The sequence below is a fragment of the Morchella sextelata genome, assembly GCF_020137385.1.
Source record: "Morchella sextelata strain SCLS chromosome Unknown scls_21, whole genome shotgun sequence".
Lineage (NCBI taxonomy): Eukaryota > Fungi > Ascomycota > Pezizomycetes > Pezizales > Morchellaceae > Morchella > Morchella sextelata.
In genome coordinates, this window is record NW_025408636.1 from 821,434 (window position 1) to 843,488 (window position 22,055).

Genomic DNA, 22,055 nt, shown 5'->3' on the forward strand with positions numbered 1-22,055 from the left:
CACTCCACCACAGTGTCATTGTAAGACCTTGTAAAAAGAGTATTGTTATCAGCTTGACCAAGCAGGGATTATGACAAGGGGAAGCGGCAACGATTCAGAACTTCAAAGTGACCTATGGATTATATAAGCGTTCATGAACCGCAGGGTAAGAAGGAAACAACAGTCTTGAGCACCCGACTAAAACGGCGCACGACTAATAAACTTTAAATTCGCTGGCCCAAAATACTGAAACATTTCCAGGGTAGAGTTGAGACTCCAGGGGTGGTACTAAGCCGTTGCAATCACGGCGTATCACTCGTTTAGTCGGGACGTTACACCCGGCCCCAAACACAAATCGCGCAGTGAGAACGAACACGAGACTTGAAACCGATACAGGGGCCGAGGCACATATACACATAAAGTTAGCCATAGAATATTCATGTGCTAGTTACTCTTCTACCATATCTGGCTTTTGTCTCCCACCCACGATAAAACTTCTCTAATACATATATGGCCTTTCCACCGCGACAGTCAGCAATCGGGCACACAACCCGCCCGAAATCTCTCGGAGAAAACCACGTTTTCTCTGCTTCATGCATTATTAGCATGACGCTCTATAATACCCTCATACAAGAATACTGAAAATTTTGGCCTTGGACTCGAATCCGAACGGTACAGCTGTCGATCTGTCCTAGGATCCATTCTGACTCAGGTGTGGCGTTCTGTAAGTGTTCGCATAAAAACTTGCAACGTCGTCCTATTCAGGAGATATGGATTAAGGGATCCAGCCATCCGAACAGGAAGCTGAGGAAACGGCCGATTCAAAAGAACTAGTTCAGCAAACACGTCCATGTGCATGTGTTATCAGCAGTGAGCCGTGTGAACGACCCAGGTCGCGGCAAATCTACGACAACGGCCTGTCCCAGGAAACGGCTGTGATATTAGTCTAACGGGCTTAATATGTATCTTATGTCTCTGGTTTCTTTTGTACGATTTAAAGACTTCTTAGTCCACTAATTATCGAATAGGTTTCGTGGCGACTACCCGTGTTCTAACCTTCCAGTAATATGGTGTTTCCGCTCTCCGTCCCGTTTACGATCGTGCCTGGTAGCCTTTTTTGTTAATCACACTCAGTAAAAGACCTTTCCGTTGTACAGATGTAGTATCGGAATCCTTTCGCAAATTATCTCTATCCTTATTGGGTAAGTTCGACTCACGAAGTATCACTCGGATTACTTTTTCTTAGTTCTCTAGTGGGCATTAATTATTGACTGATAGTTCATTCGTTCTCTAACGGGCATGGGATGAGCCCATTTTAACTTCCTTGTAAAGATGTCAAGCGCCCTATGGTCTTTGATATCCACCAACACTGCAAGCTTCTCCACACGAATATCAGCCCCTTGGGTCAGAGCCACTACATATCCCCCATGTTAACTTTGCTCCAAGGCACGGATCCTACGGACGGCATACTAATAAGCAGCCGAAATTACAGCTATCTGTCTTTACGCGATTTTAGGGGCTTTCATCTAGCCCATTGGTGATGAATAGTATCCGTTCTATATTATATCGGTACCCACTACAGACTATAAACGGAGATCGGATTTATTGGATATACTACCTAGAACTTGGTCTTTATGGAAACGTGAGAGAAAGTCACTGTAGGCTATGAACGAGCGGTCATCATATATGGGTATGATGGTTTTACCATAAAACACGCGTTACTTCATAAGTACTCGCCTGCTTAACCCACGACCATAAAGCCAATATTTACCTATAGATTAAAGACTCTCATGGCAAGCAAGGCGGAAGCTCGTCTATCAAGAATTTCATATACTTGTATCTAAACCATGTCTATTAGAAGAATAAACTAGGAAATCAGGAACGCGCTGAGGGGCGGGTCATGGAATATCACTCGGTCACAATTTTCTTGCTAGGCATGATTGACCGACTGATCGATCGCCCGCTCGCGGCCCAGAGGCTATGAGAATAAAAAATGATACCCCAGGTCAGGGTCGAACTGACGGCTTTCGCATTGCATACAAGTTGGAATACTTAGTATAAGAACGACACGCTAACCACTGCGTCACAAGGGTATTCGATAGAATACTTGCATGAGGAAGTGTAAAAAAGAGAGGGGGGGTTGGGAAGAAGAAACCCTAACCCACCATGAATCGCCCTAACCGTAGCCTCGCCGACCCCTGTCTCTCTAAAATGGAAGCGGGGAAACCGTAGATAGATGTTCCCAGTTCCAAAAAAAAAAAAAAAAAAGTGGGACCAGGAGACTATTGGGCTTAGGAGAGGTAGGGGCGTGCTGTTGAGGGGTAACCCAGGCTTCTAGGCGACTGGCTCAGAAGCAGCACTATGGAGTTTTAAAGAGGTGGAGCCGAGAGACTGTATATTAAGGGCCCGTTTGGCAACAGGGTCGAGTTGTCGGATTTTGGCGTATTCTGGACTTTTAAAAAGTTTTGGCTGTTTGGCAACACATTTGGTCCAGTAGATTTGTCACCCAAACTCAATAAATCGACTGAAATATAAAAGCAGCTTCGAGCCTGCTTTTTTGTTTCCGTTGCAACGATATCACCTCCAACCCAACCACATTCGGTCAACTCAACCTAAACTACCAAACAGCAGGTAACCAAACTTTTCTGGAGAGCGACTTATCCTCTCCACATAAGTGACCCTTTGGATAAGTCAGTTGCAACGACTTAAACTGCCAAACGGGCCCTAAGCAATAAGGGACATTGCCGGGACGAGATTGTTCCGACCGAGCCAGTAGACGCATTCACGGGGGTATGACGTTTTTCCTCGACTATGAGAAAGACTTATCAGAGGAGTACATGTTATGTACAAATTTTTCAATGACAAAGCCCAAGTTCTCCCGTTAAAGGGAAGTCTCCAAAAAAAAAAAAAAAAAAAATATAGCGGTTCAAGTACTGTATCTAGACCGTGTTTACTACTTGGCAAGATGAAGTTGAGGGTGAATGCGCTACGGGTCATAACGTATCACTCGACAACAACAACTATTTCTTTCTTGCCGAGAAACGCAGCAGGTAAGGCTCGCACTTTCGGCGGAGCTGGGGTGTCCCCGGTGATCTGTATGCTCTACTACGATCAGAAGGGAAGGGGGGGCACTGATCTCGTGTTCCTGCGCGGCGAGAAGACCATCCGTAGGCACGGCGGAGCCTGGAAACCACGCACAGCACGCGCGTGCCCTAGACACAGAAGTACTGAAGAACCGCTGCGGCACGCTGAAGTTTGCAATTAACGGTCCACATTCCTTGGAAGAGATCAAACAATTCTACTTCTAACCTCACACGTACCCGTGTTTTGTTACCAGAGCGAGGTTAGTAGGGAGCTGGGAATCACATAGAGGGATCATGACCTATCACTCGATCACCATTTCTCTCGCCAAGAAAGGCCGCACTAGTGATGGGCACGAGACCTTTTGGCAGAACAAGACGAGACCTAGGGGCTAACACATGGGACGAGACAAGACAAGGTCTACTAGAGGTCTCGAAGACCTTTTTAACTTTCTTTCCCCCATCTAAAGATGCTCGAAAGAATTGCAGTGAAAGCACATAAAAAAAGGAAGAGGGATAAAAAGAAAAATGTAGCCTTATCCGGTGATCGAACCCGGGTCACTCGCCGTCGTACTCAGTTTCTATACGAGAGCATTAGCATTATGCTAATAAGACCCGAAAGAATAGATACCCGGAGAGATGTTAAACATGGCTTTCCGGCCCTCTAAATTACATGTATCTTTAATATACGTACTCTACTCTCAAGCCCCCCAAAATTCACATGACGAAAAGTCTCGAGACTTTGACCATTATGTATCTCGAGTTTTTTTTCAAGACTCGCTTTGTTGGATACAAGACGGGAAGAGGGTTTTTCCCAAGTCCCGTCTCGTCTCGCTCCCGCACATTCCGATTATGCAAAAAACCAAGAGCCAAAACCTCCATATAAACATCCCCTGACTAGACTATTGATTATGCTATACTTTGCGCAACCGAACACTATCGATTCCGGCCCCCCCTTCACAATATGCACAATAGTTCCCATAGCAAAAACCAGCGTAAAACGAAACCTCCAAGGACATCAAAACCTTCCCCCCACCCCAGAGCTCACCGAGCCCCCCATCCACATCCACCTTATAATAGCCACGGGTGCAGGAGGTCCCGAGACACTTGTGCGCTCGATTACGCGGAAAGTATGAGGGAGCACCCTCACTATCGTGCCCTGAACAGGTGGTGGGTTGGGGCCGCTGTTTTTATGCGCCTCCGTTCTTAAATCTGTGGGGGCCCTACGAAACTGGGAGGAGTTGGTTGGGAGGGGATATAGTAGCGGGCGAGATTGGGCAACCTAATGGTACTGTGAGGGAGGCGCTTGAATAGAAATAAAAGGTGAGAGGTCTAGCGAAAGGCTTGGTAGAGAGAGGCCATAGTGGGAGTTGGGGCAAGAACACGAAGGCGGGTGCATCGGAAGACAGTGGTATACATGTAGAATGAGAGAAGAGCAAGTGAGACACACGGCGACGAAGGCAGGGACCGTGGGGTGTGCAGCGGTGAAATGAAAAGACACCCAAGGGACAGAAAAGTCAAGATGAAGCGGGTAACGCCGCCCGGAAAGATATAGGGACCGGAAGGACGGTAGATGGGGTATAGAAACAGGCCACAATGGGCAACAGAACAGAACAAACACGGAAGCGAGAGGCCCGGCAAGCCACAGGATGCGCGGAACGACGACACTACCCACACAGAACAAAAGAAGCGCAGGGGAATGAACAGCGGTGAAGTTAGATCTAGAGTAGGCACCGATAAAGAACTAGAGACGGATGAAAAGGCGCGTGGGGGGATGATAGAAGTGGTGATGAGGTTGGGGCTGAGATCATATCAGCTAGCTACTAGGGCGGAATAAAGCCGGTGTATCGTTGAAGAAGGTATGTATAGGGAAGAAGTGAGGGGGCGTAGAGGAGGTGGTAGGGTGGGGCGGAAGTATAGGAAGCAAGAAGCTCTATAAAGCAGCTTTAATTGGCAGCTGGAGTGGGTAATGGGTGGCGCGTGGAGAACGCAGCAGAAAACGGACATCAAGGAAGACGAGGGTGTAGATAAAGGCGGTGCAGTGAGGAGATGGTGATGAGATGAAGATGAGTTGGTGATAGAAAGCGTGACCAACGAACGGAAAGAGTAGAAAGAGCAGAGAAGACGGGATGCGAAGAAGGAAGTGAGCAATCACAACTCATCACTCGCACCACGCTAGTCCACCCGTTGACCAACCACACAACCAACCCAAATCAACCCAATCTCACCCAAACTCCACCACACCACCGAATAGCTCTCCTACGCCAGATATGAAGCGACGTTGTTCTGTTTCTAAGGGTACGGCTGTCGCAATTTAAAGGCTGGGTACAATGATGTCAAATCATTACCAGCCCATTCTCAATTTCAATTTCAAATTGAATAGAAATTGCTCAAATCTACAGCGGGCAAAGCCATCGGAATAGAGGGCGGAGAAGCAGTCGCCTTAGCATGTATATATATATTTTTCCCACAGCCCAACCCACAAGCACCTTAGTACCAGCGCCCACCAAGCCCCTCGATCCTCCTTACCGCCCCAAAGCCACAAGTAAAAACCCCACAAAACAGCAAAGAAACAAGCAAAAGAAAACACCCCATCATTCCGCCCCCCGCCCTCCTCATTTATCCCCTCTACGCCAACAACCCCCTAGCTAACCAAGCACAAGCACACCAAGCCTCCGTAAAACACGCCCAACGGAAACACCGCCAGCCCCACGCGATTCCTCACGACCCCGCTGCCGCCGAGAATGCTCACCCCCGCCGCCAGCGACCACAGGAAGCACGCCGCATACACGGGCACGCGCACCACCGACGGCACGTGCAGCGCCGACAGCAGCGCGCAGATCACGACGGGGAAGAGCGTGTACCCGATGATCGAGACGGATGAGAAAAACGAACTACCCCCCCCCCCATGTTAGCACTCTAATGTCTGTTGTCTGTGGGCGCAACTCACATGTTCCCGCCCAGCAGCTTAATCTGCGCCGTCACCACCGCCTCCCCAACCCACACCATCGCAAACACGCCCGCAAACACCTGCGTCTTCTGCTCCGCGGCCGCCGCCATACTCAGCAGCGTGCTGAGCGCCAGGCAGAACACGAGCGGGCCCCACAGGTCCCACTCGCCCAGCACCCTGCTGCCCCCGCTGCCGCCGGACTCGAGCACGTCGTTGGCGTCGGGCCAGCGCTTGAACGTGAACTTGGGGTACAGGACGGCCTTCATCTTGGCCCACACGGCGAGGATGTCGCGCGAGAGCGTGTCCCACACGGACTCGTCGAGGGTGTTTGTGGGCGCGCGGCGGTCCTCGCCGGGGATGGCGGAGGTGAGGGCGGACGGGTTGAGCGGGGTGGTGGGGTTGTCGAGGGGGTCGTCGAGGTCGTTGATGTCTACTGTGGGCGGGGAGAGAGGGGGTTAGCATGGGGGGTGGGGGGTGGGGGGTTTTTTGAGGGGAGTGGGGAGAGGGGTGGAGGAGCGTACGGTCGTCGGGGTCGATGATGTCGGCGGAGATGCGGGTGGACTCGTAGTTGTCGTAGGGGTTCATGTGTGCTGAGGAGGCCATTGTGCGGGCAGGTCTGGCTGTGTGTGTGATTGTTTGTGAGGGTGAGGGTGAGGGGGGGTTGTGTATATTGTTCGTGATGTCTGATATCGCAGTGCAGAATAGAAGAGTAGCGGTTGTAGCAGCAGAGTCGCAGCAGAGTCGCAGTCTTGCCTGTAGCTGTGGTCGAGAATAGCAACCTCAACCTCAACCTCAACCTCACTCGCTGACACACACACCGGCAGCCAGCCCTTCCCGCATCGGGACGCGGCTGACGTCGCCAACCGAACCCCTGTCTGTCGCTAACCCTAACCCTCCGGGCCCCCGTGGGCTGATTTTGGAATTTTCACACCCGCAAGCAGCGCCGAACGTCACCCGACTCATTTCGAAGCACCCGACCTTGGAATTCAATTCTCCGACACAAGAAAGAGATGCTTGCACGAACGCTATTCCGCAGAGCCGCGGCGGCGGCGGCGCAGAGGCTCTACTCGACGCCGGCGCAGTCGTCGTCGCCGCCGTTGTTGGGCAAGATTAGGTTTGTGCTCTAGGACTCTCTGGTTTACGACTCTCTACGATTGCAATTGAGGCCCGGGCCTTGGTGGGATCAATGGCAATGGCAGTGGCAGTGGCAGTGGCAATGCATATACATGGGCTACTATCATGAGACAACTACAAGAAGAGATTTGATCGGAACAGTCAGACTAACTCTCCCCTCCAACAGATGCGACATGAAAGACGCCATGCGCGCAAAAGACACAAACAAGTGCGTCTCCCGCCTCCCCCCCCCGCACCCGCTCCTCTCCCGCTTCCGCACCCGCTAACATAACCCCCCCTCTCTCCTAGGCTCAACGTCTGCCGCGTACTTCTCCCCCCCCCCTCCCTCCCTCCCTTCCCCTCCCCTCCCCGCACACACTAACCCCTCCCGTCTAGTCACTCATCGCCGAGATCTCCAACGCCAGCAAAACGCCCGCCCCGCCAACCACCGACATCCACCTCCTCGCCATCATCACCAAGACGCTCGACAAGTCGCTCGCCAGCCTTAACGAGTTCCAGAGCGCCGGCCGCGACGACCTGGCGGCCAAGGAGGCTGGCCAGATCGAGGTGCTGAAGGCCTATGCCGCGCAGGTGGAGAAGGTGGGGCTGGACGAGATTGAGGGCGTCGTGAAGAAGGTGCTGGAGGGCGGCGTGGGCAAGATGGGGGAGGTCATGAAGGCGGTCATGAACCAGCTGGAGGGACGGCCCGTGGTGCAGGGGGATGTGGCGGGCGCGGTGCAGAGGGCGTTGAAGAAGTAGGCGGAGTAGAGGGATGGCATGGGGAGGTTAGAGGAGTGCTAACTAGAAGGACGAAGGTTTTCGTGTAAAATATATCATTACTCTAGGTATTCTTCGTACCGGCTGTATATACTATTCGTTTGATCCCCAATATAACCCAAAAACCCTGCTCCAGACAAAGGAAAAAAAAAAACCACAACCCAAAAGAGAGAAAAGCTAACAAGAAATAGTCTACAAAAGAAAATATCAAAAAAAGAAGAAAAAAACTGACAACCTCTAGCTCTATTACTCCCCCAATCACAACCTCTCACCCGCACAGTCCAATTGAATTCCCAACGCTAACCACCAAGCTAAAACACCCCCTCCACAACCTCCACCAAATACCCGCTCCGTACCACCACCTCCTCCACCACCACCCCAAACTGCACCTCCTCCTCCTCCCCCGCCGCCGCCTCCCCCTCCACCTTCAACCTTAACCCAAGATTCCCCCTCTCATCCAACCACACCATCCTGCCCTCGGCACACTTGACGCCCTCCAGCAGCCACGACCTGCGCACCCGGAAGAACGTCTCGCTGAACACGGGCCGCACGCTCGCAACCTTGGCGAGGAAGCTGCTCGCGCACAGCTGCGTGAAGAACTCGCCGGCCTCGAGAACAACGTCGGTGCGCGTCTGCGGGTGCGGCGTGAAGTGCGAGAAGACGCTGCTGGGGCTGGTCCCCGCGGGGATCGGGAGCGTGGGCGTCGGCGTGTTGGCGGTGAGGGTTGCGGTGCTGGGGTGCGTGCTCGTGTGTTTGCAGGGGTGGTAGGGCGCCGTGAACTGGAGAATTGACATGTTAGCTAATGAATGGACCGGTGGAAGAGAGAGGGAGAGGGCTTACGCGGTTGCTGGGCGGCGAGCATTCGATTACCATGGCGTGCCCGTCGAGCTCGGGGATGTGCCGGATGCGCTGGCGCAGGAGGTAGTCGGCGCAGTCGTGGATGGCGTGGTTGACGCTGGAGGCGTGCACGAGGTCTTTTGTGAAGAGGTGCGAGAGGACGCTGGTGAGGAGCTCGGGGGGAAGCGTGGACAGGCAGGAGGGCGTGGGTATTGAAGACATGGCTTTTGAGTGTGTGTGGATTGTAGGAGGTAGAAAAGGTAGGTTGTAGGTGGTAATGATATCCTCAATGTTCTTCTATGAGTGATATTGCGGTGGGTATATAGCTTGTAAAGACTTAAAGTCGAGCGTGAGGTAGTGTAAAAAAAAAACTGAAGAATCGGATATAGGTAAAAAGCTCTATGGTAGATCTAGCTCTATGATCTAATCTGCGGTAGAATATATTGCTGTTGCTGCTGCTGTAATACTGTAGAACACAATTGCTGAAGAATAATACTCTCTGCTCCCGGTGCGAATAAAGCAACCTTTATACAACAGGCCCGCCGTGCGCCGCCGAAACAAGAAAAAAATTAATCCGCCCGCATATACGAAATTAATCCGGGACACAATCTCGCGCTGACCATGTATGTGGAGTGACCTCACTCGATTCCTCCTGCCCACGCACCGCAGTCCACGGGTGCAACGGTACGTACGGGGGGGGGGGGGGGACGTACGAGAAAGACCCGTCAGGAGACAGCAGCAGCAACTCGGAGGCCCGAAGGAATTAACGGAGCTCTCGTGTGGGGGAGCTATATCTGGCTGGCCGGAGCTGTTGGGTTTGCTTATCCTGGTTGATGGTTGCTGCACGTCAGTTGGGAGTGTCTCTGAGTGTCTGACTGATAAGGAAGGATGCGCCCGTTGTTGCCTCTTTTGTGGCTGGGGGCCGCGCCGAGGTGTGAATAGTCATCATATATGGTAGGCTTGTAGCTGGGAGCTCCGTGTCTGGGGAGTCTAGATGGTAGAGAGGGGTTTTAGAGCTGCTATGGGCTCCCTCGAGCGGTCTTGAGTACTAGCTAGCTAGCTAGCTAATTGTTATTCAGAGTGCAGTTTTACAAAAGAGACTGAAGAGATTCGTATTGTATGATTGATGATTAACAAGAGCAGAAGAACAAGCTCCTTTTAAATTTAGAGTGAACAAAGACGTTGTAAATAAACACGTATTATCAAGACAACCAAACTCGTTGTCCGGACACAGTACTAATATCAGATAGCAATTGCAAAGACTGCAAAACACACTAATGATCTTAGAGTCCAAACCTCTCTGCTAGAAGCTAGAGTCGCCGACGTCGAACAACTACTCTACTCAAAACACTCGAACTCATGATCATATACTGAGTGAAATGGGATCAATTACCCCTAATTGGCAGTCTTTATATGCGGCAGCTATCAATTGCCTTGCGCACGGCGTAGCGTCGGGTCAAAACTTCCCAGTAGTATACTTCTAGGTCCTTATATCGGAGCACCGAGGTGGTATAGTAATTCAAATTACCCACGAGGCCAACAGAGTTGATCGCTGGATTTACGTTGGCAGCTAGCTAGCTAGTAAATGATCGACTCCGGGTGTGCGGCCTAGGGTAGGTTTTCGGAGGCCTAGGTCGAGGTCGAGGTTAATCGGGATATATGATATTACAATTAGCGGAACGGCGGATCCGAGCTACTTGGCTGGTGGTTAGCTATAGAGCTAAATGAGGAGAGAGAGTAGACTATTTGCCGAGATTTAGCGAGGAGTGGGTGGTGGTTTTGGGGAGTGAGATAGATGAAGTCCCTCTAGTCACTATGTCTGGATCTTTCTGGGAGTAAGTTTGCAATTGAGATGACATGCAACACGAAGTTGAAATCACGACGACATCCGTTACCGAAAGAGGAGCTGGGACGATGAAGACTCTCAATCTCAGATCGCCCAACTTACACTTCAGACGACCTCCCACCAAGAGTCAAGGCATCTGGCACAGCTAGACCCAAACACCCAAAACCCAATGGTACTCCAGCTCTACCCACCTTCAAGACACCACAACTGATCTGGTCTCCAGCAGTCACTCGAAAATACTCCGGAACATTACAAGCACAGAACCAGCAATGCTATCCCAAAGCATAATGAGGGATTATTCCATCACGCGCAGTCCCGGGGCTGAGCTGGGGCCTCCATGATCAGCTCAGATAGATTGCAGCCATACAGACGAGAGAGCACACTCACCATGGATTAAATTCCCCGGAACTCCCATAAACCATGGCCACATGGCTAACCTCGAACCAGTGCTGCTGCTGGAGGGGCTAGAATAACATTGGAGGAGGAGGAGGAGAAGGCGGGAAGTTGGAATGTTTTCTCATGCGACATGCGCGAAGGATGGCACCATGGCGGGAGAGCAGCTAGGCGTGGACCTAGCTAGCATCAAACAATCACCGGAATAGACATGGCATCGATCAGAGATAGCACCGGCGTGCAGCAAAAAAAAAAACCATCAATACGAAAATCTCAATACCTGAATCCCAAACTCCTAATCCGTCACTCTTCAAATTCCAGGTCACATTAAGGTTTCCACACAAACGTATACCGGCGTTCGGAGCTGTCTGTGCTACCTTGGCCCTGATCTGATCTGCCCAGCTGCTCGACTCAGTTAAATTCTCCTAACCTCCGACAGACCCGGCCGTTTCGCTTACTCCCGTGCGTAGGTAGCCTAGCACTTCGCATTGTGGCATGATCGACCGAATTAAACATGCAACAAGCCTTACGCCCGAACAGCGTCCCTCGGGTATGCGTACCTACCGCTACCTAGGTATTCCTTGTACCTGTCTAGCTATACCCAGGACACGGGTCTGCAGCTGGGATATATTGATAGATTTTTTATTTTGAAAAGGGGGGATAAACATGTGATGCCCGCCTGAGGTTTCCAAACCCAACACAAACCTCCAACTCTCTACAAAGAAAGAAAGAAAAATCTTTTTTTCTTTTTGCGAAAAGACCTCACTCAGCAGGGAGCACCCCAGCCCGCGCGGCCTATAGCTAGGGAATGAAATGAACGACATGGCCCGTTCGCTATCATAACCAAGGAAGAAATTTTCGCCGTTTCATCATACGGTCAGTCCACAAAGCTACATACTTGTTGTTGTTGCTGTACTTGCTATCTATGATGTTTCCGTGCCCGGATGGAGCTGCCTGTGGCGATATCAGCCTGATTGTGTCGAGGGTAGCCTGGTCATCAGTAATCACTCGTATCTTTGCGGGTTATGTCGTAAAGAATGGGGTTTTTTTTTATCTTGCTTGCGTTCTTTCTCGGGAAGATGCGGAATGGAAGTAGGACGATGTTGAGAGATCTGTTGAGAGCTTATCTTGCCAAGAAGATAGATGGGACCGTTTGAGGGCATGTTAGCCTAAGGGTGAGTCAACGCTCCGGTATATAACTCCCAGTTGTCCCCGACGGAGAGCCAGAATATCTGGTTGTGGCACCGGAGTGTAGAGGTGGAGGCTGAAAAGCCGGGTGGGAAGATCCGCGGTTTAAGCTTCTTGGAGATCATACCGGAGCTGTCAAGATATTGTGAAACATGCGGAAGGCATATTAAAACATTTCTTGATCGTACAAAGACATCCTGCTCATGTGTCACGGGATATTTGTATTTGCCTACGCCGCAAAAAATAAGGTTCTGTGAAATATATCTTCGGTAGGCGAGTTAGTCATGATATGATTCTGATATATACCAGAACAGTGAAATGAATCTTCTAATCTCGTTCAATTACAATGCGAATTCTCCTAGCTATTTACCCCTTCGATCGTCTGCAGTCAACTTTCCTAAGAAAATGCCCGCTCTTTTGAAGAAATCACAGTAAGAATGAAGTAATTAGCCCGAGATTCTCTGGCTCAGTTACTTTATCGGCATAGAAGCGATTGCGTAGTCCTAGTACATGTGGTTTCATCACTGAGACCCGAAGTCTCTTTAAGCTTTTTCGTCACACTAGCGCGTATTTCTGGCCGGTGTTGTTGGTTACGTGTGACTGGATCGGGGGACACGAGATAATAAGTTTAAGGCAACGATGTGAATATCGTATGGAGGGCAACGTGATGTGTGGGTATAGGGTGTATATATACCGTGGGAGTGGGCGCCCATCCTTCCCTTTGTTTCAATTCCATTCCCAATCATCAACACGGGTTGCGCAGTCCACCAACCAGCCTCCGGTTTCCAGTGTTGTTTAGTTCTGGAAATGATTATATTTCCAGATTCCCTTTGAAGCAAAGCTTTTGCCAAGAATTAGTTAAAAATTAGTACCCTTAGCGCTGTCAACCTAATTCAAGGGGCAGTAGAGCAGTGTTTCTCACTTCTCGGACCTCCATCGGAAAGAAACTCTCGGCCATGAACCCTAGCACCAAATACCACCGTCACCAAGAACGTTGAGGAACCCCAGCTCCCTATTCGGCGAATATATCCAAAGCTCTGCCTGTGCTCGATGGACGCTTCTAGAGCTACAATTGGAAAGAGGACCCCCCTAATCTCCATCAAAAGAGAAAGCTTGAGAGCTAACTTTGCGACCATCGTCGACCTAGAAACCCACCTTCCTCCATTCTGCAATTGAGCTGTGCTTCCACCCTGACCACGTGTATAGCTCGTGAAGTGGACAGGGGTGCGGCTTCTAGCGTCAAAGCTTGAGCTGTAAGTCCAAATGTAACTATCCCGCTAGTGTTAGCTGAGCGAACGGAGAATCCACCAGAGCTTTTTGTTCTTGTAGCGCATCCATCGTTTTGATTCTGCAAGGAAAGCTCTTTTCTCACCTTGCGGCAACGGACCGAGTGATGCGCTGTGCGTGGTACCCGGTGATGGCTAAACATTGAATGTACCGGGATATCTTCGTGAAAAAAAATTAGGATTTTTCTTCTTCCGCTGCTTCATTTTTATATCCGCACCACTCGTGTATCGTGCTTGATCTCCCAGCTGCGGTTGGGGAGATCCCGCCCCTCGGAAGAAACAAATCGGATGAATAGGGTGCATGGTGGAAACATCCGCATTGCCAAGACGGCGAAGCGTCATAGCAACGAACCCCTCCAACTCCACACTTGGGCCTCCACTTCAAGTTTGATCTGGCCCAGAGCCATTTAAATGTGATTTACCCCTCTTCCCGGCCCACCTGTTTTTCCCTCAGTTGCAGCAGCTCTTTATATTCGACATCTATCCCATCGAGAGCTTCTCTCTTTCCCATCCTTCTAATTGATTGATCGATACCTCTCTTCATCAGTATCAAATCAATTTCTAGAGTTATCTTCAAACATGAGCGTTTCCATCTCCACAGTTAAGACCAAGGTCTATGGTAGGTGATATCATTTCACACATCCTTCAAGGAACAAGAATTGCAGCTAAGTTACGTCAATTGCAGAGGGACAGAAGCCCGGAACGTAAGTTTGTCAATTAAATCTCAATCCCACCTTTATCGAATTCCATCCAATTGCTGAGCCAAAGCTAATTGTCGTAAATAGCTCTGGTCTCCGCAAGAAGGTGACTGTCTTCCAGCAGGAACACTATGCCGAGAACTTCATTACCGCCCTCCTTCTGTCCATCCCAGAAGGAGTTGAGGGATCGTTCCTCGTCATTGGTGGTGACGGCCGTTACTACAACCCCGAAGTTGTCCAGAAGATTGCAAAGATTGGTGCTGCCTATGGAGTCAAGAAGATGCTCATTGGCCAGAACGGCATTCTGAGTACTCCTGCTGCCAGTCATATCATCAGGAAGCGGAAGGCCACTGGTGGTATCTTGTTGACCGCCAGTCACAACCCCGGTGGTAAGTTTTTATGACTTTAAGAAACTCTAGAACGATTCTGATTTTATCGTGTTAGGTCCCACTGAGGACTTCGGAATCAAGTACAACCTTGCGAACGGTGCCCCGGCTCCCGAGAAGGTTACCGACCAGATCTACGAATACACCAAGACCATCCAGGAATACAAGATTTCTGACATTCCAGACGTAAGAAGAGCCATATACCAGCTATCTCAAAACTCCCGCTAACACTCACTAGATTGACTTGACAACAATCGGAACCAAGACCTACGGCTCCCTTGAGATTGAAATTATCGACAGCGTCGAAGACTATGTCCTCTACATGAAGGAGATCTTCGACTTCCCGCTCATCAAGTCCTTCTTCGCCGAGAACCCAGGCTTTAAGGTCCTCTTCGACGGTCTTCACGGTGTCACCGGACCCTACGGTATTGCCATCTTCCAGAAGGAACTCGGTCTTCCCGAATCCTCCACCCAGAACTGTGTCTCACTCCCCGACTTTGGCGGCGGGCACCCCGACCCCAACCTCACCTATGCCCACTCTCTCGTCGCCGCAGTCGACAAGGACAACATCCCCTTCGGTGCCGCCTCCGACGGTGACGGTGACAGGAACATGATCTACGGAGCGAACGCATTCGTCTCCCCCGGAGACTCACTCGCCATCATTGCGCACCACGCTGAAAAGATCCCGTACTTCAAGAAGCAGGGTGTCTATGGGCTTGCCAGGTCAATGCCAACATCTGCGGCCGTTGATCTTGTTGCCAAGAAGAAGGGCCTTGAGTGCTACGAGGTGCCGACCGGATGGAAGTTCTTCTGCAGTCTGTTTGACAGCGACAAGCTGAGCATCTGTGGTGAGGAGAGTTTCGGAACCGGCTCAAATCACATCAGAGAGAAGGACGGCATGTGGGCTGTTGTTGCCTGGTTGAACATCATTGCGGGTATCGCCAAGGAGTTGCCCGCCGGTGAACAGCCGTCAATCACAAACATCCAGAACGAGTTCTGGAAAGAATATGGCCGTAAGTTTTATATTGATATCTTGTATTAGTAAGGGGAGAATCTAATCTCTACAGGCACTTTCTTCACCCGTTACGACTACGAGAACGTTGACTCCGCTGGCGCCCAGAAGCTCGTTGACGGCTTCGCCGCCCACGTCGCCGACAGCTCCTTCATTGGCAGCGATGTCGCCGGCAAGAAGGTCACCGATGCTGGAAACTTTAGCTACATCGACCCTGTTGACGGCAGCGTGTCCAAGAACCAGGGTCTGTACGCCCGCTTCGACGATGGCTCTAGAATCGTCGTCCGTCTATCTGGAACCGGTAGTTCCGGCGCCACCATCAGACTTTACCTGGAGAGACACACCTCGGTATGAACAGATTCCCCCCCTCCCATCTATCTATTTCAGTCAAATGCTAACAAACGAAAAACTATAGGACGAGAGCAAGTACGCCCTCGACGCACAGGACTATCTCAAGGAGAACATCAAACTTTCTGTAGACTTCCTTGGCTTCCAGAAGCACGTCGGAAGAGTGGACCCGGATGTCAAGACTTAAGCGCGGTTTGTTTTTAGGGTGCATGCATTTTGCTAGTGGGGAGGTTTTTAGTTAGTTATTGCTGTGATGATATCTTGCGGCATGGGAAAGGCATTATGAGCACATGCATGGAGTTTTTTGTGATTGACATTTGAAGGGTTGAATACTTGAGCTTCTATAGGGGGATTAAAATAAAACTCCTCGTTTGCGAATTACCTTTGTGGCCCGAAAGTGGCGTGACGTAGAGGTCCGATTGCGTTTTCGGTATGTGACCGGCGAGAGTGGTTGCGGTTGTTATGTTGGTCGGTTGCCAGCAGGTGGTTGGCTAGCGTTTTGTGGTTGTTATCGGTCGAGTGATATACCATGACTCCACCACTCTACCCATCTCCCCCATCCGCCCCACCTTATGTTTCCTCTCATCCTCCAACCCGCCTACCACACTTCTCGTCGACGACTCTTCTCAACCTCTTCTAACCATCTCATCTCTCAATCTCGCCTTAGGTTTCATCTCAACCTTCAATTCACCGACAGACCTCAACTTCCCTCCTCGTAAGTCATTTTCGTCTACAACCAATCGAACCCCCCAGACTGCTGGTATCTACAGCACCTTCTCTACGCACGCTCATCAACGCTGTTCTCGTAACGCACATCTCCCCCTTCATGTTTCTCGCGCTGCTCCCTATCCATCAAGCTATGATCATTCTACAGCACCTTGCTATCCCCACTTATCAACGCTGTTCTTCGCTCTATTCCCTATTCCGCGGCCCACTTCTCCTGCTTCTCATCAGTCTCGATCGACCCTCGCTTTATCGGTACTGCTCCTCCTATCTTCCCCCTTATCACCTATCGGTGTACCTTTTATCTGCTTCTGCTCGTGGTGCCTTTTCCTCCGCAGCACACCCGCTCCATTCCCCGCTTCGCTACTTTCTCTCTGCATACCTACTTCTCAGCGGCTATCTACTGCACATATCCCCCTTCTAACACTCCTGTACCGCTGTCATCGGCTCCTATACCTGTTACCGGCTCTGCGTATGCGTATCTTTCATTCTACACACTATTACATCATCGGGAGATAAGAAAGTGCTGACGGTTTTTTTGTAGGGTCAAAGACGAGGTTGTTGGTATCGGCAGTAGTCTCTACTGTGTGCCGCTGCTCCTGCATTGCTCTGTAGTGGGGGCTTCGCGTGGTACTGGTTTGTTTGTCTGCTGCCTTCCGCGTCCATGTTGCCCATCGTTCCGATATGCAACTTTCATTCCCATATACCCACTTAAATCTTACATATATTTGCCTTCGAGTCCACTCAATTGCCCACCATACCCCTGTATCCCATTCTACTCTCTATCTATCGTGTCATCTTCTATCCAGAACGGCATCAGGATTGTTCTACACATTAGTACATCACCGATAGCTAAGAAAATGCTGACAATTTTTTTTTACAGAACCAAGTTTATATCATCTACACGTAGGTACCTAATCTACTTCCTATCGATGCCGCTCCTCACTCTACCCTTAGTTCACTCTCTTATATACATGTATTCTTCCTCCCCTGTCCCCGGTCAATTTGTTGCACTGTTTCCTTTCACGATACATTCTTCTTCTTCTCCACGCAGCTCCTCATTCTGCTTTCTACTTCGTTGTCAGCCCCTGTTCCTTCTTGCCCTCCGCGTGGTTTAGTTCTGCGCGGATATCTCTATTCTGAACATTATTTTATAGGCGGAAGCTAAGAGAGTGCTGTCAATTTTTTAGAGCAAGAATGTCGATATCGTTGATCACCCCTTTGCCATTTTACTACACTTACCTCGGGCATATTCTTTCTGCTCCGCTTGTTGTTTAAACCCTTTCCCCGTCTGATTTCCGTTTTTTCTATCATTCAGTTTTGTGTTACGTTAACCATGCCTTCCATTCTACCTATTTTCTGCCCGATTCCTAGTCTACGCTTACCAAAGTCCTTTTCAAACTGGCGTTGCGTTTTTTATACGCACTATTACATTACTAATAACTAAGAAAGCTGGCAATTTTTTTTAGGGCGAAAGGTTAATAGATATAAATCTCGTTAATCCTATGCCTACCCAACGTTTCTGTCCTGAGATTACACTTCTTCCCCGTTAATTCCTCCTACACTTCTTGCCCCACACTTCCCGTCTGCCTTTTGATTTCACCGGAGGAGGCCCTATTGTTACACTATATCCCTACTTTCAATTCTTCTCTTCACTCCATACTCGCATCCTATTTCCTAAACCACTTCCCATGTTATTAAATCAACGTTACGTCTATTCTATACATTATTACATCAACAGCTAAGAAAGTGCTGACAATTTTTCTAGGGTAAAGGGGTTATATAACATTAGTCCCGTTGATCTCATTCCCAGAACTGCCATATCCCAACAGAACAAGTTAACATCGAAAAGTCATGGGATGCGCGTTTTTCTGGGTCTACTAACTTGACCTAACATAATGGCAACTAGCAAGTCGATGTCGAGGCATCATATAGTGCGAACGAGGGTGACTTTAACAAAGATTATAAGGAGGTCACTAAGCAAGTTAGCTAGCTACAAGTTCGCCATAACGAAGGTGTGGTTTTTAGCGAGAGCTACGTAGAGGCTGCATCCATTCCCAAAGGCGGGTATTTTGGGGGTATTTCGGTCCTTGGATTGTACGGATCGCGAGCCTAGGTCCTTTACTGATCTCTTAGGAGAGCAGAGGTTCTCAGATCATGGTCTGATGATTGCCTGCACACAAACTATCACCTTTCGTGAAAGCTAGACCCTGTCAGGTACTGCGGGCTGTCCATTGTTGGATTGGGCTAGTGTTTAATATGAAGGAAGTCTAGATCTGGGTATTTGGGATTCTGGATTTGCGAATTTGGTGTCCCTAGAAACAAGGCATTTGGGAGGCAAGGTTTCGGATTAAGGTGTCTCTTGATACCCAAGAACATGGTATTTTTTTAAAGGCGGGCCCCTATTAGGACGTATACCCTGATAGGGTATCTCCAAAACTCCACACGGCGCCTAGGTATCCAAGCACAAGGCATTACACGGAATATTTATAAGCCTCGGAAACTATGCAATACGTGTCGATAAAGGAAACCAATGAGAGTTGGTAAGTTTAAGGAGCGGGTGCGTGGTTTAGTTTAACAGTGAACCAGACACCGTCCCTTACAACAAACCACGCCTTACCGCAACAGCATTTCACTGGATGCCGCACCCCTGTCAGAATGGCCCCTTCTCACAACAGAATGGACAAGGAATCGATCTGTTGAGTGCCGGCTAATATAGCCATTTGTCAAAGGCATCATACTTCGGGCAGGACCAAGTAATAACAGAGATTAGTGAATATCAAAAGCTAGAAAGGCCAGTTCTTGGGCAGTCCGGATAGATTCGCCTTTTGGCCAGTTTGGTTCAGTCTACTTAATTTTACAACAGAGGAAACACGTAGAACACATAAGGTACCAAGGACATAAGAACCGGAACTATGAAGCTGCAGTGGTTTAATCCCAAACCGCATTTTAAAAACAATAACACTACATAAAAAAGGATCTGGGTCAATAGGCACTGCCGCTAGCGCCTGGATAGAACGCAGACAGAACAGTGCAGAAAAGGCACAGGGAACTTTAATAATGAACAGCGTAGTATGTACTAGTACCGAAATTATATACCCAGATCAAGTGCGGTCAGGGTATCCTCTTTCCAGGATAGTCAACCAAGTAATCACAAGGTCAAATAAGTACTGGACCTTCCATCTTTTTTAAAATATAAGCCAAACATTTCCCTACCACAAAGATTATTATAACGGATTCGGATATCAACGAAAGGTCTTATATATCATGGCCTGTAGCATTAAAACGCCCCAATTAGGTTTTGGGCACCTCTCGGAATTTAAGGATATCAGTAAGGCATCAAAGACCAATACCGTACACCTAGTGGCAACCACAACTGCTGAAATACCTCCCACAGCGTAAGCAGGAGATGGTATATACCGAGGGAGATGGAGCAATAATATCAAGATCAATTGTGTTCAAGACAAAATAACATCACCATCTAAACACATATGGAAGAACTAGAAGCCAAGATTATAACATGGCAAGAAGCAGTCTGGGTTTGCGGCTGTGTGTATCTGAATGCCTACTTGAACCTATACATAGTCCAGTTCAGTCTAGCATCCCTCAAGACGACACCTGGGTAATTACAACCCCACGCCCGGGAAATCTTACTCACCCGTTCTCCTCTAAAATTAATGCGATCAGGATCCCAATGGGTCCGTTGATAATGAGGTTCTCAGGGCGCAATTAGAAGGTCAATGATTGAGAATACAAGATATTTCGTGCCAAGTGTAGCACGAGTAGAGGTGTGGGCAGGGAACAACCATACCTGTCAAAAACAGTTAGATCGGTCTTGTCCTGCCTCCAGAAAGGATATGAAACCCTATTGACCCGGTCTGTCTTCCTCATATATTTTATTCAACAGTCTACAATTGAGGCTAGACTCGGGGCTCAAGAAAAAGACCTCGAGAAGGTTCGGTTCACTGGATAATAAGACTTGCTTTTAATAAGCTGAAAGTTCAAATCCAAGGCCCGAGCTATCTAGATAGCCCGTGGGCCGTGGGATCCCGTATTAGAATTAGACTGTCTTTCTACATCTCATCAGAAAAAGGCGTACCCAACAACGCCTTGTCTGGAAAGCCACATAGAAGAACAAAATGACCATATCTGTAATAAGGGGCCAATATTCCAATTTAATAAACTAGGTTATGTGGTTGAGGTCTTAACTTAATTAACCCCCGCCTGTTATGACTGCTAATGGGTTAGGTGTCAAAGCATGGAAGGTCAAGTTAGAGAATTGACATCGGACATAACTGATAACTTTGAAATGTATGATCGCCCCTCAAGTTATGGCCATGTCCTTTTCCTTTGGACGGTTGCCAGGTTTGTGGCTTTCAGATAGCTAGTTTCATGCCCAGATGTTACGCGCAGTTTGCGCGTGCCTAGAATAAACCGAAACCAGTCCGCGGGCACTGCGCAAGAGGCAACCGTGCCTATTTGCTGGGCACGTGATCCCGGCTCAACACTCAATGTGCTCTGTGCTTCTCCGAAACTGTGATCGCTTCCTCAAGGCGTGGAGATGATCTGTTGATCACCAGACGACTTTAGTTTTATGAGTCCTGTTGCGCAATGGCTTGGCCAGTGTTGAATTAAGCATCGTGGGGGGGTACGAGTGACTATCGGTGAGGATATTCATTACCACCCAGGCTAAAAATGGCAATTTCTTCCCTCATGAGGTCGGACACTTGAGAGATAAGTTGCTGGGCCAAGGTGACTGCTTTTCGGCGCCGGAAATATGTGCAGAGAAGCTGAAGATAGTGTTGCTTTCGACGATGAAACCTACTAGCTAGCTACGTTAACCTGAGCACAGGATCTCGAAATTTACTTTTTCAAGTGTAGAAGTGCAGTTATACTCTACGCTAGCTCTTGATAGCCCGTCGATCGGTACGTCTACAACTATGGCACCACAATACCGAAAAGACCCCAAAATCAGGCCATTGGTACACTTACAGAGTATGGCCCCGAATTTCTCCAGCTTCATGTGGGGTATTCCACATGTGGTGGCCATGGCCGTTGCTTATCTTTGTGGAATATCTATGTAGTGGTGGGATTAAGCTTCGGGAATATATTGCTACACTGGGTGCTGAGTCGATTGGACAATCGGAACGCCGAGACATTATCGGCATGCGGGGTTCTTAACGGCAGCTCTTGGCTCATGGCTGGTCGGATCACCTGAACTGCTGTGAATATCTGGAGCGGACAGTAATAGATAACGATAAAGTAGAGACCTTTTGTGATTGGAAAGAGGCGTTTGTAGGCCACAATTGAATTATTAGCCGTGGGATGTTATAGGTTGTCAGCTGTTTGTTTCGTGATCAGGACTATGAAGCTACATAGACATGTTTGTGTTATATACGTGCACACGTAAAAACTTTGATCCGTGCCGATGATCGACCC

The 22,055-nt window shown here is 49.2% G+C and overlaps 4 protein-coding genes across 4 annotated transcripts; 2 read left to right on the plus strand and 2 right to left on the minus strand.

Annotated features, from left to right (window-relative positions):
• Positions 1 to 5,703: 5,703 nt before the first annotated feature.
• On the minus strand, positions 5,704 to 6,612 carry H6S33_006803 (uncharacterized protein; the record flags this gene model as incomplete). Its single annotated transcript, XM_044838155.1, has 3 exons — positions 5,704 to 5,953; positions 6,010 to 6,442; positions 6,531 to 6,612. The coding sequence occupies 3 exons, from the start codon at positions 6,610 to 6,612 to the stop codon at positions 5,704 to 5,706; spliced, it is 765 nt and encodes a 254-aa protein (XP_044689621.1).
• Positions 6,613 to 7,019: 407 nt separating this feature from the next.
• Positions 7,020 to 7,881, plus strand: H6S33_006804 (uncharacterized protein; the record flags this gene model as incomplete). Its single annotated transcript, XM_044838156.1, has 4 exons — positions 7,020 to 7,123; positions 7,310 to 7,351; positions 7,432 to 7,447; positions 7,519 to 7,881. 4 exons carry the CDS (start codon positions 7,020 to 7,022, stop codon positions 7,879 to 7,881), a joined length of 525 nt encoding a protein of 174 aa, XP_044689622.1.
• A 329-nt stretch (positions 7,882 to 8,210) lies between these two features.
• Positions 8,211 to 8,958, minus strand: H6S33_006805 (uncharacterized protein; the record flags this gene model as incomplete). The annotated part of the gene is made up of 2 exons (XM_044838157.1): positions 8,211 to 8,678; positions 8,740 to 8,958. 2 exons carry the CDS (start codon positions 8,956 to 8,958, stop codon positions 8,211 to 8,213), a joined length of 687 nt encoding a protein of 228 aa, XP_044689623.1.
• A 5,070-nt stretch (positions 8,959 to 14,028) lies between these two features.
• Positions 14,029 to 16,080, plus strand: H6S33_006806 (uncharacterized protein; the record flags this gene model as incomplete). The annotated part of the gene is made up of 7 exons (XM_044838158.1): positions 14,029 to 14,068; positions 14,135 to 14,153; positions 14,235 to 14,536; positions 14,592 to 14,719; positions 14,772 to 15,546; positions 15,601 to 15,893; positions 15,961 to 16,080. The coding sequence occupies 7 exons, from the start codon at positions 14,029 to 14,031 to the stop codon at positions 16,078 to 16,080; spliced, it is 1,677 nt and encodes a 558-aa protein (XP_044689624.1).
• Positions 16,081 to 22,055: the final 5,975 nt, after the last annotated feature.